The sequence below is a fragment of the Protopterus annectens genome, chromosome 6.part0 (assembly GCF_019279795.1).
Source record: "Protopterus annectens isolate FY-2018-M chromosome 6.part0, PAN1.0, whole genome shotgun sequence".
Lineage (NCBI taxonomy): Eukaryota > Metazoa > Chordata > Ceratodontiformes > Protopteridae > Protopterus > Protopterus annectens.
The window spans coordinates 273,587,456-273,613,070 of record NC_056737.1 but is presented as its reverse complement, the minus strand read 5'-3'; the positions used below and the strand labels follow the sequence as shown (position 1 = coordinate 273,613,070).

The window sequence follows — 25,615 nt, the reverse complement described above, 5'->3', positions numbered from 1 at the left end:
GTACCCAGAAAGGACAAAGCCAGGAGACCAATACTGGACCTATCTATTCTAAACACATTCCTGGATATACCAAAATTCAAAATGTTGACCTTGCAGCAGCTTCTGCCCATGCTGGGCACGAAGGCTTGGTTTGTGACTTTAGACCTAAAAGAGGCATACCTGCATGTCCCAGTCAGGCAGTCATGCAGAAGATACCTCAGATTCAAGGCTGGCTCAATGCATTACCAGTTCTCTGCACTGCCCTTTGGCTTATCTACTGCAGCCAGGGTCTTTACAAAGTGCCTGGCACCAGTAATTGCATTCTGCAAAGAGGAATACAAATATATCCTTACTTGAACGACTGCCTAATTCAAGCAGAGAAAAAGGACATTCTTCTACAGCATCTGGCGTTTGTGAAAAGACTTCTAACATGCCTAGGGTACACAGTCAGTGAAAAGAAATCAAAACTAGTACCCTCTCAAGAGATAATATTCCTGGGTGCAAGCTTAAATACAACTGCCCAGATGGCTTATCTCACGCCAGACAAACAAAGACAACTGACTACCTATTTCAATATACTGGCAGCAAAGGCCCAGTTATCTGCAAGAAAAATTCTGCAGGCTTTGGGCTTCATGGGGCATCCTGCATCCTACTAATTCCTTATGCAAGACTGCATATGAGGAAACTTCAATGGTACCTAAAAGTGTTTGGACTCAACATTGCCACAGCCTGGAAACAATGATTACTCTCATTCCCTGCCTGCAACAGGAGTTTCGATGGTGGGCGAAGGCTTGTCACCAGAACAAGGGACAGCCATTCACTTTACCCCCAGCCAGGCAAAACCTAACAACGGATGCATCAGATTATGCCTGGGGGGCCCACATGGCAGGAAGATGCATTCAGGGCACATGATCTGCAAACCAAATGCATCTACATATCAATCAAAAAGAGATGCTAGCTGTTCAAAATGCCCTGACAGCCTTCAAGGACCTACTTCATCCGGGACCACTACTGATAAAGACAGACAACACCACGGTCATGTGGTATGTAAACAAGCAGGGGGGCACACATTCTTACCCCTTTTGCATACTAGCCATGACTTTGTGGGACACAGCATTGACTTACCAAGTACATCTGCAGGCACAATTCCTGCCAGGAAAGGAAAATACTCTGGCAGACGAACTAAGCAGAAACCTCATGGATCCCCACGAGTGGCAGCTGGATCCACAAGTCTTCAGCATAACAAAGAAATGGGGATGCCCGGACATAGATCTATTTGCCTCCCCTCACAACTACCGTAACTAAAAAGATTCTGCACAAGGACCTATCACAGACAAGCATGGAAAGTGGACGCCCTATCTTTCAGCTGGAAAAACCTATCAGTATATGCCTTTCCTCCACTGCCTCTTCTCTCCAAGGTACTCCTAAAGGTCAGACAGGAGAAGCCAAAGATGATACTGATTGCCCCAGACTGGCCCCACCAGTACTGGTATCCAATCCTAAGGAACTTGTCTCAATGCCCAGCTTGGACCTTACCTCAAATACCACATCTACTATCCCAGCAAAACAATCAGATCCTGCACAGCCAACTCAGGACTTTAAACCTGGCAGCATGGCGGATAATGTAATCATACAAAACACACCTCTCAGTAAAGCTGTGATGGATGTCATTGTGGAAGCCAGAAGGCCTAGTACTAGAAAATCTTATGCTGGAAAATGGAAGAGATTCTGTGCTTGGAACCAGGCACAAGAAACTGATACAGCTGTACCAAATATTCCTCAGATTTTGCAATACTTAACTGAGATGCTGGACAAAGGCCTATCTTTTTCATCAATTAAAATTCATGCCTCTGCCATTTTGGCTCATTACAATACAAAGCCACCAATCTTTTCTCATCCTTTATTAAAGCAGTACCTCAGAGGAGCCAAAAGTTTAAGGCCTCCAAGGAGAACACCAATACCTGCATGGGACCTCAACTATGTCTTGGAAAAACTCACCCTGCCTCCTTTTGAGACAGCTGCTACTGCTGATATAAACTTCTTATCTTGGAAAACAGCTCTGCTCCTAGCAATAACTTCTGCAAGATGAGTCTCAGAGCTACAGGCACTCATGGCTGTGGAACCTTTTATCATGTTTTATCCAGACAGGGTTTCTCTGAGGACAAACCTAACATTTATGCCTAAGATGGTGTCTAGTGTGGCTCTTAACCAAACTATTCATCTGCCAACTTTTTATCCAAATCCACAGAACAAGGGGGAGATAAGTCTGCATTCTTTGGACGTACACAGACAACTTAGATTCTACTTGGACAGGACCAAAGTTTTCAGGAAGACAGAGCAATTACTAGTGGCATTTGCTGCAGGATCACAAGGAAAGGCTATCTCAAAGCAGACTATTTCAAAGTGGATAGGCCACTGCATTCGTTTCTGCTATTTTCACTATGGCAAGCCAGTGCCTAAGGGCATTAGGCTACATTCAACCAGAGCTGCAGCCACTTCAGCAGCCTTTCTCAGGGGAGTACCAACCAAAGACATTTTAGAGGCTGCTACTTGGAGTTCAGTGCACACCTTTACAAAGTACTATCACCTGCCACTCTACTCTAAATCCAGGGCAGGCTTTGCCACTGCAGTTTGCAGGGCCTCATAGCCTCTCCTAATGCTGTTTATCTCCAGCCTCCCAACCATAGCTTTGGGACTCTACCCAAATGTAATGACTGCAACAGTGAAACATGAAGAACATGGTACAGTTGTGTACACTTACCATAAATGTAGATGTTCGGGTGTATTCACTGTTGCAGTCCAGGTTACCCACACGCCATCCCCCTTTTTTCTGCTGGAACTTATCTTTCCTTCTCTGATTTATACAACCTGTGTGGTGTATTTGCTTGTAGATGAAGGCAAAGTTTTTATTTGGTGCATGTATTTAGATATATGTGTGTATATATATATATATATATATATATATATATGTGTGTGTGTGTGTGTGTGTGTGTGTGTGTGTATGTATATATATATATATATATATATATATATATAGATATATATATATATATATATATATATATATACATATACAATTTTGGCTACCCTTTTAGGGGGCACCTGACATCTGGGGCAAGAAAAACTGAAGAAAATGGCGTCTGCTTCTTTTATACCCCTGATGACCTGACGTCAGGGAAGGGGCAACAGCAGCCGATGCAGGACCCAAGACTTTGGAATTCAGGCCGACTGAGGGCAACCTGCCAGCAGGATTACCCAAATGCAATGACTGCAACAGTGAATACACTCGAACATCTACATTTATGGTAAGTGTACACAACTGTACTTTCTTTACAAGGCACCAGCAGTAATCAAGGACACCAGACAAGACTCTTTTTTGATGTGCTTTATGATTATATCAGTTGTTTGGAAAATGGTATAAAACGTCTGATGGTAACTCTTGGTGTGCCAAGTTTATTTACTGCTGTTCCCAGCACCTATGGCATTCATGCCATTAAGAGTTTTCTGCAAGATATAAGTGAATATGACAATGAAAAAAATCAGCCTTATTACTGTGTTACTGGAACTCATACTTGATAACAACATTTTCATATTTAATCAGAACATCTACTTGGCAAAGATGGGTTGTCACTATGGGCACCCCATGTGCAAACAGCTATGTCAACCTGGTGTGGGCTAGTTGGGAAGAAGCACACATTTTTAACAACAATCCTTTTTCACCTGCATTGAAATTTTACAAACGTTTTGTTGATGATATTTATTGGCCCTGGAATTGTACCGGTGTGGAACTCGGTTCATTCAGTGTTTAGAAGCATCAACAGATGATTTCTCAAGTTCACAGTGCATGAATCATACACTTAGATAGATTTTTTGGACATCTCACTTAGAGTTGATGCAGATGGGGTCTTGCATACTAGTCTTCACAAGAAAGAATGTTGGAAGAATAACTCCGTCTTTCATACTAGTATGCATCCTCAATACATCCTCCTGAATATTTTGAAGAGACATTTAATTAGAACTTCAAGAATCTGCACAGTGGATGATGAATTTATTCAAGTCAATGAGAATATAGGTCATCAGGTCAGAGACAGAGGTTTTGCAAAACATGAAGTGGAAAGAGAAATAACTGCAGTAAAAGCATGAGAGAGACATTGGCTAGACCATTTTTCTCTAAGAAAAAAATGATTTTGTAAGTTCAGGAAACAGTGCAATACATCCACTCAGAAAAATTGAATTGTACTTGCATGTGGTAGTGACATAAACTATGTCTGTGACATCATCAAAGAAAATTGGAATATTTTGACAACAGATACATCTCCTACTATATCCTTTATTGCTGTACCATCATTCTGTTTTAAACAAAATAAAAATCTGAAGCAACATTTATGCTTCACTTCACAGATGAACAAAAACATAAGGACTGAGGGAACTGTTACTTATACGTACAACATGTGCACATTCTGCATGGATATCTCCAAAAGAAGTGAATTTACACATCCAATATTTGGAAACAAATATGTTCCAAGAATATATGTTGATTGTAAAAATAATAATATGGTTTACATTGCTTGCTGCAACTTGTGCAGCAGCTTCTATGTGGGAAAAATGAACATTCAGTTGAAGGAACGTATTTGTAAGCATGTAAGTGACATCTCTGTAGGAGACCTGAATAATCCTCTTGTAAAGCACAAGTAAAGGACTCGATTAACCTACTCCCTGAGAGAATTAAATCTGCAGTCTCAAGGGATTAATGAAAGTATGTCTAAATACTGTTGATATTGCTAGAATTAGATGCTATTCCCACACACCCTGCTAGGTGGTTAGAACTTGCTCTCTATCAGGTACTGCAGCAGCCAACCCTCCCTTACTCTGTACCCGCATAATTGGCCTTCTTCAGCCATCTCCTAGCCTCTAAAAAGCACCAATTTATGTGTTTCCTGGCCCCGGGATCTACAGTGACCCATTAATGTATTTACAAGGTTTGACCACTAGGTGGCAGCCTGAACCCACCCTACATTTAGCGTAGCTCCTGTTTTAACTTTCTAGTGTAATTTCTCATTATTTCTACTTTCTACCCCAGTCCCTTACGAACATATCTGCTTCTCCCACTACTAGTCCTTGAGGTTTATACTCTCCCTCCGTACACACTGTATTTCTAGATTTACAATCGTCTCAACTGATTGTTTCCAGCCTGACCTGCATTCCACCTTCCTTTGGCTCTACCAGCTCCATTCGCCCTGCGGGCTCACTCTGCTCCCCTACCCTGCCCCCAATTCTCAACCACCCCCAGTACTACTACATTTACCATCACCTTACCACACTCCCTCATTTAGAGCCACTCCCATTCATCAGAAGCGACCATCTGTATCTCATTTTTTCATAACACCCAACCCCCTACTCCTACCCCTTCAGTTTCACACTATACATTCATTATTAACTCCCCACCTTTACTCTCCAACACTTATTACTTAATTACCCCCAAAATACCTCCACAAACTGCCATCACACCCCCAAAGTGAAACCGTTTTACTACCTAATACCCCCACTTATACTTCTTTATCTTCTCACAGCCTATGAATACCAATACCTACCTGGCTGTCATTATCCTACCTCCAGAACCACCACTATTAACCAACCACACTACCCTACACTGATATTACCCTACCTTTCATCTAACTCTTTTAATGCAAAACCTCTTCATCCCATACAAGCCACCTATGTCAACCCTAGAACTAAATACTATCACAAACTCTTACTAAAACTCCACAAACTTGAAAGTAGGTCACTAACTAACCTCATAGCAGATGGTGACATCCACCCTAACCCAGGCCCAAACTCACCTGGTACCACTAAGTCCACAAATAACACACTCACCAGCCTACGGAACTCAAATAATGCCTCCAGATCATTCCTGGTGTGTCACCTAAACATCAGAAGTATAAATAAGAAAGTTCACTATTTGCATGCCCTCCTGGACATGCACTCCCCTGACCTACTATGCCTTACTGAAACCTGGTTCAAACCCAATACCCCTGACAATGAGATTATACCCCCCCCCCAGTTACAATATAATAAGACTTGACTGCATCTCTAGGAAAGGAAGTGGAGTAGCCATCATGTATAAATCTACACTAGAAGTATCCACAACTAGTACCCCACAGGCCTTTATAACTAGCAACTCAGAAACACTCATCACAAAAGTCCAACTTAACAAACACAAATCTATAAACATAGTCTGTATCTATATTCCCCCAGGTGACAACACAGACACCTTAGAAGGGATCCTCCAATGGCTATCCACTAACCACCCCCAAGAAATTATTATTCTATGGGAATATAATATTGACTGGAGTACCTGCTCATCAAACTTCCCCTCCACCCATATAATTTTACATGGCTTCTCTCAGATCATATATTTCCCTACCAGAATCAATAAGACTAACAATAAGGAAAGTGTTCTAGATTGGATATTAATAAACAACCATATACAACCAACCCCAGTTATATAAGTCAGACACCCTACCTGAGGACATTAGTGACCACTTCCTAACCTATATAATCAGAAAAAAGAATGACATCCCTCAACAAACTACCTTTAAAACCATTAGGAATACTAAGAACTTTAGTCTGACCAATTTCCAGGCCGAACTTAACTCATGTGACTGGTCCAATCTAAAACTACTTCTACTTGATGAAGCAGTCTCATACTTTAATTCAAAATTTCTTGCTCTCTTAGATAGACATGCTCCCAAACGTACTATCAGAAGCAATAACAAAATAGCACCATAGCTAACCAGTAGTACAAGACAAAATCTTATTACTGGAAACAGAGCATGGACCTCCTGGAGATCCAACAAATCCCCACAAGACCACATCAGATATAAACAGTTGAGAAATGATGCAAAGAAATCCGTTATGCTAGACAAAAAAATTACTATTGTAATTTGCAGCAAAAGCACCAAAATCAACCACAAAAATTTGGTCAGGCTTAAATAAACTGCTCCACCCAGGAAAATCATCTACCCCCACCCCCTTAACTACCCTATATCTACCTCCTAAAGGTGTTGCAAAGACTTTTAACACTTTCTTTACAGAAACGGTGCAGTCCCTAGCCAACAGTCTATCTCCCAATACATCTAGTACTACCATACCCACACAAGAAAATAGACTCCCCTTCAGATTTGATCCAATACCGATAGCTTTTATTAAGTCCTTACTTAAGAAGCTGAAACCTACCACCCTTTCAGCAGACCTACTATCCACAGAGTTTCTCCAAAAAGCCGCTAATGAAATGGCATATCCAAGCTCTATTTTAATCAATCGAACAATCCTTGAATCCTACATCCCCTCCATTTGGAAAATCTCCCACATTATTCTGCTTCACAAAAGGGGAAACTCCACTGAACTCTCAAATTATAGACCTATAGCCATCCTATCTCCCTTGGCCAAAATAATGGAAAAATGCATACATAAGCAACTTCTAGCCCACCTAATTAAGAACACTCTCCTAGCCCCCTCCCAGCACGGATATAGACCTGCTCATAGTTCAACCTTAGCCCTTCTCTCACACTATAAATCAAAACCGTAATGACAACAAGCTCTCCTCAGCTCTCTTTCAAGACTTATCCAAGGCATTTGATATAGTGAATCACCACCTACTCCTAGATGCACTAAAATCACTTTCCATAGATAACCTAGCAATCAACTGGTTCCATTCTTATCTGAATGGCAGACAACAAGCTGTACTATGGAAAGACACTCTATCTCCCTTTCTACCAGTCACCCTTGGAGTCCCCCTCCTATTCTCCATATTCATTAATGACCTACCCAAAGTTATCCCAGATGTGACATGTATTCAGTATGCAGATGACTCCACCCTAATCTGCTTAGCCACCACACCCACAGAATTGCAATCCCTATCCCAAATCACTTTCAGCAAAGTAGAGAACTGGCTCACTAGTTGCCGTCTCCTATTGAACCCAAATAAAAGCAAACTATTACTTTTCTCCCCTACCCGTACGGTCCCATCACCACCTCTCACCATTACATCTAACAATGGCACCATAATTTCCCCAGAATCGTGTACTAAACTACTAGGGGTAATCATCAACAGCAGTCTGAAGTCTGATGCTCATACAGACAAAACTGTCAAAACAGTTAACAAAAAACTGGGCTCTTTATACAGGATTAAACAATTCCTAACCCCATCTGCCAGAACTGCTATTGCCCAAACACACCTCCTATCAACCCTTCTCTACACCTCACCCATCTTCGTAAACCTAAACAAGTCAAACCTTAACAAATTTACTAGCTGCTACAATAATATAGCTAGATTTGCCACAGGTTCAGCCTATAGAACCCATCACTGCCTAAATCTTCAATCACTAGACTGGCTAGAACTACCCTATCAACTTCAATATAACCAACTCATAGTCATTCACAAAATCCTCTACCAACCTAGCCGTACACCCATTCTGAAAAATATTATCACCCCCTACAGTAACCTAACATCCATCCGCTCCTCCAACAGAATGCTAGTACAAACTGCTAAAGCCAACAATTCAGCTGGTGAATCACTATTCTCCAACTCAGCTGGTCAAAACTGGAACTTACTTTCTGCTGAACTTGCCACTTTATCCTCCTTACCCCAATTCAAAATATCCCTAAAGAAACACCTAAAAGCACATTGGCTTTGTCCATGTTTAAACCCTGACTAACCCCATTCAAAGCGCAAATCATATAGGAGAGCCATCCTAGAAGAATAAAACTCTGAACCTTTAACTGTCCAGATTTAATATGCTTCTCATCTACTGGTAAGATTTAAAATAAGGATGATATCATGTGTGCTAGCTACTCTAAGGCTATTTGTTCCCCTTTTACTATGTAATCTCTAACTATTTGCCTTCTCAACTATCAACTTCCAAGCTTTTCCTGTTTGACCTCTTGAAAATAAAATGTTTGAATATTTCATTAAATAAATAACAATGTTGTTATATTTCAATGTAAGCATGCCTGTATATTTACACTTGTTATGTGCATGTGGAGCTTTTCTCCCCGGGCCTCCACTGAAAATGGACTGTATCCAGTCAGACTCTCCTGGTTAACAAATGTAAAATAAAAATAAAATAAAAATCTTCATCAGTCCTGGTCATAATTTTCTTTTCGTGGTCTTACAAGTCATAGAAGAAGGTGTCAGGAGAGGCAGCATTATGGACAAAACAGAGCTTGCGGAAATGAGATGACTGGGGATCTGCAAGCTTGCAAACCACCTGATTTGAATATAATTTACCTCTTAAGCCAGCCTGCACAGATGATCGTGATAGGTTAAAATATCTCTTTAAGTGGCTATGTCATGACTCAACCTTCAAAGACGGCCCCTGTTGGGAGTCACTATTTTAACAGATTTTGACTGGATATTATGTTTTTTAAATGATTTTACTTGCTGAGCATGAGCAGTTCTGATGAAGGGTTAGTGTTAACCTGAAAGCGCTTATCTTGTCTTATTGTTTCAGTGTGTTTTATTAAAGTTTATGACGTTCACTGTGGTGATCAAACTGTTTTTTTTCTATTGTTTCTACACACACACACACACACACACATATTTATATATGTGTGTGTGTGCGTGCGGTTTACTATCAAAACTTAGAAACTGCATCGATCGACTGGCATATGGTCAACTTACAGTTTCCAAGTCGGCAGAATGTCGACCCAAAATTGATCGACTACACTACAGTGAACAGGTAGTGTAGGTTGATAATTTGGGTTCGACATTGTGCAGGGAGGGAGGATTGTGTCAGGCATGAGTGTCGAAAAAGGTAGGAGTGTGGCACTGAATCCAGAGAGCTGGTGACAGTTAACATGAATACCCCGACCCCATGTAGAAAAAAATGGAAGAAAAGGGGGCTGATGATGATGACTGTGATTGTGCAGGGAGGTTGCGGTTCAGTGAGGAACAGGGAATTAGCCCAACTCCTCACTGTAGTGTGATCTCTGAGTTGGCATATTTAATGTGCAGGGTGTGTGGGGGATGCAGGGGGGTGTAGCCCCCCCCCTGCAAAATAGTAGAATTAATGTACCATTGACTATAGAGTTCAACAGTACGTTAATGTGCATAGCAAGAGGTGAGTGACGTCACCTTCTATGTCGAATTCATCGAACCACGGTAGTCGATGTCTTCATTTTCGCTTTGGTTTACTTTTCGGAATTTCAAACTCAGCATTTCCAGTCGACATTTTAAATGGTCGACATTTTAAATGGTCGACCGAAGCCGATTCGAAATTCCAATAGTAAACCTATAAATATATATATATATATATATATATATATATATATCAATGTATGTGTATGTATGTATATATCTATCTCTAAATACATATATATATATATATATATGTATATATATATTTATACACACACACACACACACACACACACACGTACACATATGCAGGCACACACTTTATTTTATTAGTTACACCAAAACTCTCAGTATTATCTCTTACAACCAGCAAAAAATAAGTAGTAAAAGTAATAGGGAAAACACCAGGCACAAGATTCCCAAGCACTCCAGAAGCTGCAGCAATCCACTTAGTATATTTTAAAAACGAACGGTGTTTTATTCACTTCAAGAACTCCTTAAGATTTAGCTCTTTCATCTACTGCACCTTAGACATCGTCAGAATCAATAAAAAACATTCTTTACTGATATGTATACCATTTTCAAGCCAAAGAATACATTAATTAACAGCAACTACTTCATTAGCTTAAAGCAACAGTAACCAACTACCATATGTGATTTCCAGTTCTAAAAAAAAACACCAAAATAAATAAACTAGATGTATAACTGTTATTCATAAAAAATGCTAAAAACTTAATACCAAAAACATGTATTTATGTGTTAGACATACTATAAGATGTTCAAATGACAAGCTGAAACTTTACCTATATATAATATATGTATAATAGTGTGACATATTTTTGACAATGATATACTCATATACATATTATTGTATCTACTATTGTTTTAATTCCAGCACAGGTGTAATAGTAATATTGGCATTTATACCAGGGGTACATGTTGCATTTAGCAGCAACTGCCATCTCACCTCTCTCTGTTTTCTAAAATAGCTTTTATAGTGCCCCCCCCCGGGCTGTGATATGGCTGTATAGAGCACTATTTTTATCCTTTCTCCTTATATTGTAAAGATGTTCGTATATCCTGTTTTTGAAAGCTCTATAGGTTTTCCCTATATAGAATGCAGCACAGGTGTTGCACTTAGCTAAATATATCACCTGTTTAGTATTACAGTTCCCTTTCTTAAAAAAAAAAATATTTGTTTTGTTAACATTCTCAACAATAATATAGTTGTCCTCTATAATAGCAAAGCACTGATTACACCTGCCACATTTCCAAGTACCTTCATTAGTTCTTCTTTGTGCTTGTATACCTCTATTATATTCAGTATTAATGCTCTACTAAAACTATAGTTTCCCTCTAAATCTAGAATATATCGGAAAAGCACTTTTAGTAATTCTTATATAGAATATACTGGTTATCATCCTTGGAAACAAAGAGTATACTGAAAGGGCGTGTACAAGAACAGTGCGGATGACCTCTGTTTAAGAGGAGATGAGAAGTGAGATTACCATCACTGGCCAAATGTTTAAAGACAGAGGATACACCATTTCTGTGATTAATGATGTTTCTCAATATGTTATGAGAGAATGTGGTAATAAACATAAGCCACTGTTAGGAGCAGAATTGGTAAGTAACAGAAACGTAGACGGAAACAATAGTTTTAGTAGAGTATTAATATTAGAATATAATCCAACAGCAGAAATAGTAAAAAATATAGTTACAAGAAATTGGGCTCACCTAAAAGCTGATGCTAAGGTTTGTAGAATCTTGGGACATAAGCCTAACTTCATGTATAAACTGCCCCGAACTTGAAAAATAAATTTGAATATAATAGAGGTATACAAGCACAAGGAAGAAGCAATGAAGGTACTAGGAAATGTGGCAGGTGTAATTATTATAGAGGACAACTATGTAGGGAAAACCTATAGAGCTTTCAAAAACAGGATCTACGAACATTTTTATAATATAAGGAGAATGGATAAAAATAGTACTCTATATAGAAGCTAATCCTACTTGCTCTGATTTCAGGTTTGGCATTGTGGAAATAGTTATATCGCAGCCGGTGGGGGGGGTGGGGGGGGGGAATAAAAGCTATTTTGAAAGAGAGAGAGGTGAGATGGCAGTTTCAGCTTGTCATTTGAACATCTTATAGTATGTTTAACACATAAATACATGCTTTTGGTATTAGGTTTTTAATATTTTTATGAATAACAACAGTTATACATATAGTTTATTTATTTTGTTTTATATTTGCGTTTTTTTTCGAACTGGGAATCACATATGGTAGTTTGTTACTGTTGCTTTAAGCTAATGAAGTAGTTGCTGTTAATTAATGAATTAGTTGGCTTGAAAATGGGATAAATATCAGTGAAGAATGTTTTTTATTGATTCTGATGAAGTCTAAGGTGCAGTAGATGAAAGCGCAACATTTTATGGAGTTCTTGATGTGAATAAAAGACTGTTCATTTTTAAAATACACTGAGTGGACTACTGCAGCTTCTGGAGTGCTTGGGAGTCCTGTGCCTGGTGCTGTCCCTATTACTTTTACTACTTATTTTTTTTTGCTTATTTTATTAGTTATTTATGCATTAATGCTGAGGAACCTCTGCATTAGAGAAATGCTTCAATTCCACCAGTATAACTTTTTGCATTTTTATTCTCAAATAATTTTGCCAGATGTGTTTATGCTTTTCACAAAGTCACTCATTTTGATGTTAGCTCTTAATACTGCATAGTACTTATAGCAGAAGCGATTTATTAAAATGTATACATACACTTGCAACATTTTTTTCAGTGTATCATGTTTCCCTTCCTTTACACAGTACTACAGTTATCCAGAATGTTAACAAAGCCCAGATCAAGGTTAGAGCCAAGAGGGACAATGTTGCAGGTAAGATTATTTGATATCAGTCATATATTTTGCTTTACTGTTTGGTTTGTTTTACTTTCTTCCTGTAGCACAAATAAGATGCTTGTCTTGGTGAACTACATGCAACATAGTCTGATGCATGCAGTATAGGAGTTTGCAGTATAGTTGTAGATGTTCATCGTGTTACACTGCTGCAGTCATTACACTTGGGTTATCCTGCCGTCAGGCGGTTCCCCAGTCGGCCTGAGTTCCAAAGTCTTGGTCCGGCGTCGGTTGCTGTCGCCTCCTCCCTGACGTCAGTGTGACAGGGGTATATAAGATGCAGCCGATGCCATTTTCTTCAGTTTTTCTTGCCCCAGATGTCAGGTACCTCTAAATAGGTAGGCAATTCTAATAACTAATACAACATACATAAGAAAAGCAAAAAAAAAAAAAAACAACTTACAGCTACCAGCAAATACTCCCCATAGATAGAAAGGGTAGAAGACATAGGTACATACCAGCCAGTAAGAGGGGAAGGAGGGAGGGTAAACTGGACTGCAGCAGTGTATACACTCAAACATCTACATTTATGGTAGGTACAAAAGTGTACTATGTTCATCGTGTTACCCTGCTGCAGTCATCACACTTGGGTTATCCTGCCGTCAAGCGGTCCTGCAGTCGGCCCAAATTCCAAAGTCTTGTTCCGGCGTCGGTTGCTGTCGCTTCTTCCCTGACGTCAGTGCCAGGGGTATATAAGAGGCATCCGACGCCATTTTCTTCAGTCTTTCTTGCCGCACGGTGCCCGAAGCAGAAGCAGTTCACAAGTGCCGGTCGGCCGACACCTGAGATTTTCGATCCGGCACTTGCGAACTGCTTCTGCTTTGGGCACCGCGCGGCAAGAAAGACTAAAGAAAATGGCGTTGGATGCCTCTTATATACCCCTGGCACTGACGTCAGGGAAGAAACGATAGCAACCGATGCCGGACCAAGACTTTGGAATTCGGGCTGACTGCGGGACCGCCTGATGGCAGGATAACCCAAGTGTGATGACTGCAGCAAGATGAACACTCGAACATCTATATTTATGGTAGGCACAAAACTGTACTTTGAAGTGGCTGTTGCCCTGGTGGAGTGAGATCTAATGCTGCTAGGTACAGGTTTTCCATGGTATGTATAGCAAAAACGTATACAATGTCCTATCCATTTTGAAATAGTCTGTTTTGAAATGGCTTTTCCCTGTGCTCCTGCAGCATATGCTACCAATAATTGCTCAGATTTTCTGAAAGCTTTGGTTTTGTCCAAGTAGAAGCGTAACTGCCTGTGAATGTCCAAAGAGTGCAGTAGTCTCTCCCCTTTATTCTGTGGTTTAGGATAAAAAGTTGGCAGGTGAATAGTTTGGTTTAGAGCCACACTGGATAGGACCTTTGGCATAAAAGTAGGGTTAGTTCGTAAAGACACCCTGTCCTGGTGGAAAATGAGGAAAGATTCCACTGCCATTAGTGCCTGTAATTCTGAAACTCTTCGTGCTGATGTTATTGCCAGGAGCAGAGCAGTTTTCCAAGATATATATTTTAATTCTGCTGTGTTGGCTGGCTCAAAAGGAGGTAAAGTTAGCTTCTCCAAAACAAAGTTGAGGTCCCAAGTTGGAGTAGGTGCTCTACTGGGCGGTCTTATGTTTTTAGCCCCTCTGAGGTACTGTTTTAACAGAGGATTAGAGAAAATTGGCGGATCCGTATTGTAGTGAGCAGAGATGGCAGAGGCGTAGATCTTGATGGATGAGAAGGAGAGTCCTTTGTCCAGCATCTCAGTTAAGTATTGTAGTATCTGTGGAATGTTTGGGACAAGAGGGTCAAGGCTGTGAGCTTGGTTCCAGGCACAGAATCTCTTCCATTTATCCGAATAGGCTTTCCTGGTACTAGGCCTTCTGGCCTCCAGATTGACATCCATAACAGCTTTGGAGCGAGGCATTGCTTGCTTGACTAAGAAATCTTCCATGCAGCTAGGTTTAAGGTCTTTAGCTGGCTGTGTAGTATTTGTTTGTTGTGCTGAGTCAGCAGATGTGGGATTTGAGGCAAAATCCAGGGTGGTTCTTGTGCTAAGCTCCTTAAGATTGGGTCCCATGCTGGCATGGCCAGTCTGGTGAAATCAGGATCATTTTTGGCTCTTCCTGCCTGGCTTTTATGAGTACCTTTAGCAGGAGAGGTAGTGATGAGAAAGCGTATACTTGTAGGTTCTCCCAGCTGAATGAGATGGCATCCACTTTCAGTGCTTGTGGATGGTAACTCCTTGTGTAGAATTTTTGTAGCTGGCAGTTTATTGGGGATGCAAACAGATCTATGTCCGGGCTCCACCATTTCTGTGTTATCATTCTGAATATTTGTGGATTCAACTCCCATTCGTGGGGATCCATGATGTTTCTGCTTAAGTCGTCTGCCAGTGTGTTTTTCTCTCCTGGCAGGAATTGTGCTTGCAGATGAACTTGAAGGTTTATAGCTGTGTTCCATAAGGTCATAGCTTGTCTGCATAGGGCGTAGGAGTGAGTGCCCCCTTGCTTGTTTATGTACCACATAACTGTGGTGTTGTCCGTCTTTAGTAGTAGTTGTCCTGGATGCAGCAGGTCCTTGAAAGCTATAAGCGCATTTTGTACAGCTAGCATCTCTTTTTGATTGATGTGAAGATGCCTTTGTTCTGCGGGCCACGTGCCCTGAATACATTTGCCTGTCATGTGTGCTCCCCAGGCGTAATCCGATGCATCTGTTGTCAGTGTTTGCCTGGCTGTGGGTTGTGTAAAAGGCTGTCCCTTGTTGAGGTGACAAGCTTGAGCCCACCATTGAAACTCCTGTTGAAGGCAAGGGATTAGTGGTATAACTGTTTCCAAACTTTGACAGTGTTGAGACCATACATTCTTTAGGTACCATTGTAGTTTCCTCATATGCAGTCTGGCATATGGAATTAGTAGTATGCAGGATGCCATGTAACCCAAGGCCTGCAGAATTTTTCTTGCAGGGAGTTGGGTCTTTGTTGCCATCAATTGAAAGTATTGAGTCAGTTGTCCTTGTTTGTCTGGCGTGAGATAAGCCATCTGGGCCGTTGTGTTCAAGCTGGCACCCAGGAATATAATCTCTTGTGAGGGCACTAGTTTTGATTTATTTTCATTTACTGTGTACCCCAGGCAACTTAATAACTTTTTTACAAACGCCAGATGCTTTAGAAGAATGTCCTTGCTCTCTGCTTGAATCAGGCAGTCGTCCAGGTATGGATAAATTTGAATTCCTTTCTGTCTGCAAAATGCAATTACTGGTGCCAGACACTTTGTGAAGACCCTGGGCGCAGTAGATAAGCCAAAGGGCAGTGCAGAGAATTGGTAGTGCATTGAACCAGCTGTGAATCTGAGGTATCTTCTGCAGTTTTGTCTGATAGGGACATGTAGGTATGCCTCTTTGAGGTCCAAAGTCATGAGCCAAGCTGTCTTGCCCAGCATGGGAAGAAGCTGCTGTAATGTCAACATTTTGCATTTCGGAACATCCAGGTAAGTGTTTAGAGATGAAAGATCCAGAATGGGCCTCCAGGCTTTGTTCTTTCTGGGTACCAGAAAGAGTCTTGAGTAAAATCCTTGTCCTTGCTCCTGTGATGGTACCTTTTGAATAGCTGAACACGTAGATAGAACAAAATCTCAGCAGGAACACAGTAGTTACAGAAACACAGGCTTTAATGAAGCTTTCAGGCTCTCAACCCTTCATCAGCATATAACATTATACATTTCAATCCATTTAAATAGAGGAAACAGTTAAAATCACATGATCAAACCAGCCAATAAAACATACTAAAAGGAAAAAGGAAACAAATACATCAAATTTTGTAGGGAAATATGTGTGAGTCCCTTTATTCTAAAAACCATTATGGTAATATACTTAAGGTTGTCATACTACAAAATTAATTATGTATTATAAATTACTCATTTGACGCTTCACTAATACTGGTTTAATAGTAGAAGTACCATTCAAACCAGGTAAAGTGTCAGCTTGTAATCTTATTATCCATTCTAGCTCTCTCATATCTAAAAAGTTATTAATATCACCCCCCCTCACACCCACTTGCACTACATCTATACATCTAAACTTAAAAGTGTGGTTGCTGAATTCATATATATGCTTAAATAAAGCATTTGTCTGTATTTGTCTATTTATCTCTGATTTATGTTCGATTATACGGTCTTTGAGCCTCGTATAGTCTTTCCTACATAAAAGCCTGGCATTGCATGCAGGTGGCGAGGTAGACTAATTTCATAGTATTACAATTAGCACTACAGTAAAATTGAAATTTTTTATGTGTGACAGGATGTTTAAAGGTACTATCTGTATCTAAAATATCATTGCAACAGCTACAATTGTAACATTTATAAGTCCCTATCTTACTATATATGGTATTATGTTGTTCCACAAAATCTTTATAGCACAACATATTCTTTAAGCTTTGACTATTCCTGTAGGAAAAGCTGGGTTTGGGGCCCACTATTGAGCTGAATTCAGGCATTGCCATTAAAATTGGCCAATTTTTCTTGATTATTTCACATATTTGGTTAGAATGGCCAGAGTATGTGGTAATGTATCTCAGAGTATTTTCTTTCTTTTTATTAACTATCGGTAAACTATAATTAACATCTATCTCGTCATCTATGAAAATGGGTTTATAATCAGATGTTATGTGATCCTATCTCGCCTACATTCTGACTGATGGGTTCGGAGCCGATCCCTCGGCTCGACGCTTATGCCAAAGAGCGAAGTCTCTTATTGGCTGAGCTTACTATATCCCAGGATGCACCACTACCAGTCCCCCAGATCTCGTTTGCCGCTAACCTGCGAAGACGTGGTCTCGAGCTGGCTGAGCTGAGTAGTTATTTTTGACTAACTTTTTCTGTCAGTTTTGCTGTTTTCTCAAAAAGCTGTTTTAACAGCTATTCTTACATTGTTGTGTGATTGGATTGGATTTGTTGTGAATTTTGTTGTGTGATTGGGTTGAGTTTGGCAGGCCCCTTCATCTAGGGCCTTCGGTTAATCAACCCTCCTACTTCTACATATAGTAAAAGGCTTTAAGTTTTTGGTAGCTGTTTGTTCTTACAGGGTCTTCAAAGTCCCTTGTCATTTGTGAGTGATAACTGTAAGCCTATACTTAGGGGTTTCACCAGTAATTGTATTTTTTCCAGTCAGATTACTGAAATTCTCCCTATAATGTCTCAGAATCCAAGGCCTTCGGCTTTAAAAATGTGTAAAATGTAGTTTCAAAATGTCCATTACGGACGATCACTCGCTCTGTGTGTATTGCTTAGGGCAAAACATTTACAGGAATCATGTAGCATATGTCACGCTTTTTCCTCAAGGGTCCTCCAGGAGAGGAAAAATAAATTAATTCTTAAGGGATTAATTAAGCCTTCATTTGAAGAAGTCTTGGCATCCTCTCCTTCTCCGCCAAAGAAAGGGCGGTTCCGACCAGTCCGTCGGATCCGACTGCTAAGAGACATAGGCAGGCCTCCTTCGGCTCCAAGGACCTCTGCCTCGATGCCACCAGTGTCGACTCCTCTGGCTTCGAGCCGATGGCTGGGGCATCGAGGCGGGTCACCGGCTCCACTGCTCGGAGCCGACAAGGGTCGCCAGCCAGACACTTCCTCCTCGCCGGTCCACCTCGCACCGATGGAATCTGGTGTGTGTATTCCGGCGCCGATACTCATCGAGCCAGTCCCCTAGCCCTTTGGGGCCGTTGGAGAGGTCTCGGACCCGTTCTGTTTCCTCTCGGTCTTCGAGGATGTCAGATTCTGATATAGACAGGGTGCTCCAAAGACTGTTCCAGTCCCCAGTCTTCCAAAATTTGTTTCGTTCCGACCCAGTTGGCTTCGGCCGATGACCTGGCCCACCCCATTGCCATTCCTCCTCCGACTGCCGGAGCAGGTGCTGTTGGAGCCGGTGGAGATCTCAGGGTCGGCTCACCCTTACTCCAACGGTCCGAGTTTGCTGGACGTCTTCAGCTGGACCCGGGGTGATGTTTGGGACCTATGCTTTCGGTTCAGCCTCCCCTCGGTGCTTGGCGGGACTTCGGCTATCACGGCTCGGGACCGGACACTCCCAGGATTCTGGGGGTCCGCAGAGCCATGAGGAGTGCCTTGGCCAAGTCCTCTTCGCCATCTCCCCGGCTTTACCGGCACCTTCCCTAGGCGTGGAGACTGGGTCTTTGGCAGTTCCCCTGTCCCTGAGGTTACCCCAGTGGGGTTCCCTCCTCCTGAGGGTTCTTCTGAGCTGTCTTCGGAGGAACCCCCAAGGAAGAGATCGTGCAAGAGGAAGCACGTGGACTCCCAGTCTATTACTTCAGACACTGATCTGGATGATGCAGAGGGGTCCCAGTCGCCCTCGGATGATGTCTCATTTGCAGACATCTTAGAGATCCTCAAACAACGAGGCGGCTGGATATCCAAACCCCCTCTGCTGACGAGTCAGTGCTCCTCAAGGCCTTTGGGGCTCAGCCCTCCGCCTCCTGGGTGTCTCCACGAGCTTCTGGATTTAGTTTGTCGCATGGGAACATCCAGATACCGTGGAACCAGTCCCTTCTCGTCCAAATAAATTTTGTCTGCTCCCCGAGAAGGAGTTCCTTACTAAAGGCGTGGCTGTAGATGCCATGGTGGTGGCATCTGCTACACAACAGGACGTGGCAGAGCATCCTCCTAATAAGGAGTCTAGGAGTATGGACAGGGGAAGCACCCTGACTTCAGCTGCCTTTACGTTAAGGTCTCTGAATTATTTGGCACATTTTACCAGGCTTCAGAGGGATCTGGTCAAGGAGTTGTCAGATTCCCTCTCGGTAACCTACCTGAGCAGCTAGCCCAGTCGGTTAGCTCTCAGTTGGCTATCCTTACGTCAATTTCTAACTCGTCCATGAGGCTCATTTCCTATGCGTGGTAGAGCGGCAGGCACAGGCGTGGCTCTACGGAGACAAGCCTGGCTCCGCTTGTGTCAGTTTCGGAGGCCTTCAAGTCTTCCTTGACGCTCCCTTTGATGGGTCCTCCTTGTTTGGACCCAAGGTTAAAACACCCTTACCTGCTGTGAGCAAGAGGGAAAAACTTTATCTGCCGTAGGTGCCCGTTATTCCACTCCCTTCGGCCTTACCCAAGGCTAAAGGAGGGAAAATGTGGCTCAAATCTCCAAAGTTTTTCTCTCAACAGCAGGAAGATTCCCTTCCAGAGGCAGAGGACGGGAAATTTTTCAGGAGACGCTGTCCCAGAGGCGCAGAGGGCCCCGCAATTCTGGAGACCGCGAGTCCTTTCGTGGCTCTTCAGCCTCCCACACGCCATGAGGGATTGCCCGGCTGTGCTGCTCGAGCCAGTCGGGTGTCGTTGCCAAGCACCTAAAAGCCTGGGAGTCAATCACTCAGGACAGATGGGTGCTTCGGATCATTGCCGGAGGTTACACCATCCCATTCACATACTCCCCACCGTCCAAAAGAATCCCGGACCCACCACCCAGTCAAAGGGAAATGGCAGCAGAAGCTTTAAAGCTGCTAGAAAGGAGTCATCCAACCGTCCCCACAGACCAGATCGGATCAGGAAATTACTCCAGGTTCTTTTAGTGCCAAAAGACAGGGGACCTGAGACCAATATTGGATCTCAGCAGACTGAACCAATCAAATCCAAATTCAATGGTCACGTTACAATCCATTCTCCCACTGTTGGAGAAGGATGTTTGGATGTGCTCCATAGACCTCAAGGACGCCTATTATCACATACCGATACATCAGGCGTCCAGGAGGTATCTGCGCTTCAGCCTGGGAGTCAGTCATTACCAATTTGCTCTGCCCTTTGGTCTCAGCACAGCCCCAGGGTGTTCACCAAGAGTTTGGCAGTAGTGACGGCTCACCTGAGAAGTCTTGGATTCCAAGTGTTTCCCTATCTGGACGACTGGCTCCTGACTGCAACCACCAGGCATCTACTAATGGACAACCTCAAAGCCACCATCTCCCTGGGTGTTACCCTGGGATTACATTCAATTGGTCAAAGTCTGTCTTGCTGCCCTCTCAACGCATAAGGTTCATAGGAGCAGAGATAGACTCAAGATTGATGCGTCTTTCTTCCTGCCGAAAGGATCCAAACTTTACAGGGCCAAGTTCAAGCTCTAATCTCGAGATCCAAAGCCCCAGCCAGGATGATTCTACAAGTTCTAGGCTCAATGTCTGCCACGGTTCTTTTAGTTCCTCTGGCAAGATTGCACATGAGGATTCTTCAGTAATGGTCCTTTCAGGATCTTCCCTCAATCATCACATCATGATTACGGAAATATGCAAAAGGGACCTTCGCTGGTGGCTTCAGACATCCAATTTGGATCAAGGAAACCCCTTTGTCCTTCCCTCTCCAGTGGTTACCCTGACGACAGATGCCTCCCAGATAGGGTGGGGGGGGCATTGTCTGGGCAGGTTAGTTCAGGGCTCCTGGCTTCCAGACGAAGCTCTTCTCCACATCAACGTGTTGGAGATGAGGGCTGTATTTCTATCCCTACAGGCCTTACACGAGTTTCTTCCTCAGGGCATCATCGCCATCCACACAGACAACATGTCGGTGGTCTGGTATCTGAACAAACAAGGAGGGACCAGATCGCCCCTTTGCAGAGAGGCCATGAGAGTGTGGGAATGGGCTGTAGCTACCAACCGCTTCTTGGTAGCGACCCACATCCCGGGAAAGTCAAATGTATTGGCGGACAAATTAAGCAGGACAATTCTCTCTCCTCACGAGTGGTCTCTAAACCGCACAGTAGCAGCCCAGGTTTTCAGGAGATGGGGACGCTGCTGCACCTATTTGCAACTCCATTAAACACCAAGTGCCAAAGGTTCTTCTCCTTGATCCCACATCAGGGGGTACCAGCTATGGATGCTCTAGCACAACCTTGGCCAACAGGGCTACTTTATGCCTTTCCTCCAATTCCACTTCTCCCCAAAGTTATTCAAAAAGCTTCTCAATTGGGGTCCTCAATGATACTGATTGCCCCATACTGGCCTCGTCAGGTATGGTTTCCTTACCTGAAGAAGCATGTGGACGATCCGTGGACTTTAGACCTAATTCGGACTTGCTAATCCATCAGTTGGGACATCGGCATCAGTCCCTTCAATCTTTGAAATTGACAGCTTGGCTCCTCCACTTCCGACTTTAGTTAGAGCACACATTAGACCCGGAAGTTGTTCACATTTTATCTTCGCCCACAAACCCACCACTAACAAATTGTACCTCAGTAAGTGGAAGAGGTTTGCTATCTGGGCTCAACTCGAGGGCTTAGACCCTATCACTGCTCCTGTCCCAGAGTTTTTGAAATTCTTAACATCCCTGTTTAATCGAGGTTCTTCTGTCTCAACTATTAAAGTCCAACTAGCTGCTATCTCTAAATTCCACGAATCCATGGATCCTCCTTTGATGAGCAACAGACTATGCAAAACTTTCATTAAAGGTGAGCCTATTAAGACCCCAATTTTTCATCCTGCACCTCCATGGGATCTTGATTTGGTGCTTCATTAACATCTTCCCCTTCGAACCGGCTGCTACATGTGAGTTAAAATATCTGTCTTGGAAAACTGCCTTCTTAGTTGCAATTACTTCTGCAAGAAGGGTTTCAGAGCTTCAAGCCCTGTCTATTACGCCACCATTTGATTTTCCACAAGGATAGAGTTTCACTTAGGCCAAATCCATCCTTTGTCCCAAAGGTTTGTTCTAGTTTCTGTCTCCAACAATCTCTGGAACTACCAGTTTTCTTCCCAAAATTCTCCAATGAAGCAGAATACACTCTCCATAAATTGGATGTTCACAGGCAATTACGCTTCTATTTAGACAGGACTCAGCAACTTCGTAAGTCAGACCAGTTGTTTGTGTCCTTCGCAGATAATAAATTGGGCCACACCATCACAAAAGCTACTATCTCCAAATGGATCAGAGATTGTATAACTCAGGCTTATTCTTCTTCGAATAAGCAACTTACAACATCCATCAAAGCTCATTCTACCAGGGCTATGGCTACTTCTATAGCTTTTCATTCCAAGCTTGCTATATCGGAAATTTGTGCTGCGGCTACTTGGTCCAATCCGCACACTTTCATTTCCCACTACAAATTGGATGTGGCATCTAGAGGACGAGCTTCATTTGGTTCCACGGTACTCAGGAGTGTTTTCCAGTGAGCCACCCAGGATTCAGGTGCTAGGGACGCTGTCCCATCAGTCAGAATGTAGGCGAGATAGGATCACATAACATCTTTTAGTTATGTACTCACCATAACTTCAGATGTTTGGGATCCATCTAAAACCCACCCTCCTTCCCCCTGCCTTGGAGATCAGAAGAGATTGAACGGTTTTGAGTTCTACTGTTTATCTTGTTTCATCTGACGATGTTATATAAGCAAGGCGTGCATGTGTGCATGTATGCGGACAAACTAGATCTGGGGGACTGGTAATGGTGCATCCTGGGATATAGTAAGCTCAGCCAATAAGAGACTTTGCTCTTTGGCATAAGCGTGCAGTCGGAGCCGAGGGATCGCAACCCATCAGTCAGAATGTAGGCGAGATGGATCCCAAACATCTGAAGTTATGGTGAGTACATAACTAAAAGTTTTTCTGCCCTCTGTTGTTATTTTAATAGTTTTATCAATGATACTTTCAGCATATCCACTTCTCAAAAATTCTGTTTTCATATTTGTTATTTCATTAATGTATATTTGTTCATCTGTTGTTAATCTACTTATTCTTATAAACTGTGATTTCATTATACTTTTAAATACATGTGAAGGATGCATACTAGTACTATCCAAGTATCTTATTGTATGCACGTCTTTCTTATGTACCATGGTTTGTATCATGTTGTTCTTTTTATATAACTTTACATCCAAAAATATCATTTCATCTGGTGAGAAGCACATTTTAAATTTAAAAATTTGTAGTGTTATTAATGTATGTCATGAAAGAATGAAGTTCTTCTATCGGCCATCCCATACTAAAAACAATCATCTACAAATCTTGCATAACTTTTACATGTACATTCAGTGCATTTTATTACTTAAAATAAATTCCTTCTCCCAATGGAAAAGTACTAGATTCAAAAAGTATTTGCCTGAAGTACCCATGGCTACTCCAGTTAATTGTTTATATGGAGTACCATCAAAATAAAAATATTATTAGTTAGTACCAAATGAAGAAGAAAGCATATATTTTCCACTTCACGGATTGCTTAGTGTTAGACAGTAAAACCTTCTAATTGCCTCTATGCCATAATCTATGGGAATAACCGAAATAACGATTCCACATCCAATGTTACAAAATATAGTCATAAGGCATTTTTATACCATATACTAAGATTCTTCAAGAAGTGTGAGCTGTCTTTATTATGCTACCACATTTAGGTAATAACTCAGATAGTACATTCTGTAAATATTTAGATATAGTTTCAGTTATCCACTTGCCTGAGACTATAGGTCTCAATGGTGGTTGCTCTAAAGATTTGTGTATCTTTGGAATTCCATATATTTGTGGAATTTTAGGGCATGGGGTGGAGAAATAATTAAACACATCTATTGAAATATCATTGTTTAACTGCATGTCATAAATAGCCATGTTCACCTGTGTAATACAGTTTTTCACATCAGAAAAAGTAATCTTTTAAAAGTATCAGTATCAGATAAGAATGCAGTAAATTCATTCATATAATAAGTTCTGTCCATTAAGTCTATTGCCCCACCCTTATCTGCTTGCTTTATAATTATGTCTTTCTCATTCTTTAAATATTTAAGGGCTTGATATTCTTTAAAAGAAAGATTATAGTTCCTTTTGTTCGCCACATTTAGAAAACATAGTTCTTAATTCAAGTTCCACAATATTTATAAATGCCAGAATAACGGAGACAACTGAGGAATAAATAAACTTGATTTTCACATACAGCACTATTTTGAACTGAATTTTAAATATAAATTTAACATCAAGCTTCTGGCAAACAGTTTTAAGTCTATAATGGGACTTACAACATTATCCATAGCAAAGGGAATAAATTTCAAGCCTTTGCTTAGTACTAATAGCTGCTCTTGTGAAAGAATCCTTTAGGCCAAATTTAAAGTACCTTGTTTTATCATTGCAGTCTCTTATCGGCCCCTTGAGTTTGAGGAGATATCAAGTTGTTTTCTGTGTTTATTTTTTCACAGAAACCCTTTCTGGTTGTTGAAGTCGAAAGGGTAAAAGATGAAATTTCCTTTGACATCAGCAATTGCTCTGGTGGTGTTGGTGTCTTAGGTAAATCCAAAGTTACATTTTCTGTTGCTGAAAAAGGACTTCTCGCTGGTTTCCACTGGTCGCTTTTTTCTCATTAGCTTTCTCAGCTCCACACTGAGAAGGCATCGTGGTGTTACGCTTGGACGCGCGACTCGCTGGTTGGTCGGGATATGATTAGATGTGCCAGGAGCGTAAATTCATCTAGACGGTCTAACAGCTTAGTAGTATTCATAGAATGAGAGTTACGCTGAGGTTGTTGTTTATAATTAACTGATTTTGATGGATATTTAAAGTCAGTTTTCAAGAGAAAATATGACCGCTTTTATAATCTTCAATATAATTTACGCTTTTTGATCTCCAGCCTATTATCCAGTAATTGC

At 41.6% G+C, this 25,615-nt stretch overlaps 1 protein-coding gene across 1 annotated transcript in view; it reads left to right on the top strand.

Annotated features, from left to right (window-relative positions):
- ATP6V1D (ATPase H+ transporting V1 subunit D) overlaps positions 1–25,615 on the top strand; it is a 421,138-nt gene that overhangs the window by 240,303 nt on the left and 155,220 nt on the right. The window contains exon 4 of the mRNA XM_044074025.1: positions 12,940–13,007. Coding sequence (XP_043929960.1) covers positions 12,940–13,007 — 68 coding nt within the window. The remainder of the gene's footprint in view (positions 1–12,939; positions 13,008–25,615) is intronic.